At 52.1% G+C, this 1901-nt stretch overlaps 1 protein-coding gene across 1 annotated transcript; it reads right to left on the bottom strand.

The window, feature by feature from the left end:
• Positions 1 to 845: 845 nt before the first annotated feature.
• On the bottom strand, positions 846 to 1738 carry LOC130588475 (protein scribble homolog; the record flags this gene model as incomplete). Its single annotated transcript, XM_057389393.1, has 2 exons — positions 846 to 1099; positions 1572 to 1738. Coding segments are annotated over 2 exons (421 nt in total), but the record flags the coding sequence as incomplete, so codon positions are not given.
• Between the last annotated feature and the right edge of the window lie 163 nt (positions 1739 to 1901).

Genomic DNA, 1901 nt, shown 5'->3' with positions numbered 1-1901 from the left:
AGCAGCTCCCAGGGAATTCATTCCTTTCACTCCTCAGGGCACCAAACACCTTTCAGACTGTGAAAATCCTGCACAGTGTCCCAGGTGAATGAAACATGGACACCCCACAACAGCTCCCAGGGAATTCATTCCTTTCTCTCCTCATGGCACCCAACACCCTTCAGACTGTGGAAATCTTGCAGTGTCCCAGGTGAATGAACCATGGACACCACAGCAGCTTCCAGGGAATTCATTCATTTCACTCCTCAGGGCACCAAACACCTTTCAGACTGTGAAAATCTTGCAAATGCCTGCACAGTGTCCCAGGTGAATGAACCATGGACACCAGAGCAGCTCCCCATCCCCATGGCAGCTCCTTTCTCTCCTGCTGTGCTCCTCAGGGCACCAAAAACCCTTCAGACTGTGAAAATCCTGCACAGTGTCCCAGGTGAATGAACCATGGACACCAGAGCAGCTCCCCATCCCCACAGCAGCTCCTTTCTCTCCTGCTGTGCTCCTCAGGGCACCAAAAACCCTTCAGAGTGTGAAAATTCTGCAGTGTCCCAGGTGAATGAACCATGGACACCACAGCAGCTCCCAGGGAATTCATTCCTTTCTCTCCTCAGGGCACAAAACACCTTTCAGACTGTGAAAATCCTGCAGTGTCCCAGGTGAATGAAACATGGACACCCCACAGCAGATCCCCATCCCCATAGCAGCTCCTTTCTCTCCTGCTGTGCTCCTCAGGGCACCAAAAACCCTTCAGACTGTGGAAATCCTGCAGTGTCCCAGGTGAATGAACCATGGACACCACAGCAGCTCCCAGGGAATTCATTCCTTTCTCTCCTCAGGGCACTGAACACCTTTCAGAGTGTGAAAATCCTGCACAGTGTCCCAGGTGAATGAACCATGGACACCAGAGCAGCTCCCCATCCTTGCAAAGCCTGGCTTATCCCCGTGCTTCCAGGCACCACCACCCTGCAGGAAYTCCTTACTCGTCTCTCAGCTCCAGCCTCCTCATCGTCATCTCCTTTGGGCTCATCCAGGAACTGGATCACACTGACTCTGTTCAGGTTGGTGTCTGTCCAGCTCTCATCCACGCTGTTCTGCAGGAGGTTCTCTGGGGAGAAGAGAGCACAGAGGGAGCTCCTTTCAGGGTTTTAGAGGGAAGTTCTCATCCCATTAGGGCACTGCTGTTTTATCTGCCCATGGCATCAGTTAAAGCTGTGGCCTCAGCATCCTCTGACCTTCTGCACATCTCCCACCACATCTCCAGCAGCCTCTATTCAGCTCTAACACTTCTTACCCAAGAAGTAAGGAAAAGGGTAGAAGTAAGGCAGGAATGGTGACAGACAATGAAAATGAATGGCTTGGTCAGCAGATCCAAGCAGAGCACTCAGATAAAGATGCAGATAAAGATTCCTTATCAGCTGGCAGAGAAGCAATTCCTCAATTTGAACAATGACTGCATGAAAGGTGTCCCAGCCACACAAGAGGCTGTAGCTGCTCCAGGGACAATCAAACACAGCAGAGAGGTCTCAGCCCCCCCAAAGCATAAAACTGCACTCAGTGCCTGCCATGCAGACTCTTACCCAGGCTGGGAGAGGGCTGCTGGGGCAGCAGGTAGCACGTGAGAACCTTCTCTCCTGTCTTCTCATCGTCCTCGGTCTGGAATTTCAGCATGGGCTGGGATTGGTTTTCTGCCAGCCACAAAGCTTTCAGGTTCAGGTTTGTCAGAGCAAAGGGCAAGTTCTGCAGCCTGAAAAAGAGAGGAATTGCTTGTTAAACATTGCTGGTCAGSAGAGCTTCCCCTGAGCTCCAGTCTGAACACAGGGACAGAGCTGCTGTGGGTGCCCTGGTCCTGCACCACTGGAACAGCTGATCTGTCCAATCTGGCCATGGGTTGGGCTACAATAACCCAC

Source organism: Malurus melanocephalus, unplaced genomic scaffold (genome assembly GCF_030028575.1).
Source record: "Malurus melanocephalus ecotype Western Australia unplaced genomic scaffold, MMel_1.1 scaffold_5419, whole genome shotgun sequence".
Classification (NCBI taxonomy): Eukaryota; Metazoa; Chordata; class Aves; order Passeriformes; family Maluridae; genus Malurus; species Malurus melanocephalus.
Note: the sequence above shows the minus strand (reverse complement) of the source record. Positions and strands in the feature narration are given on the sequence as shown.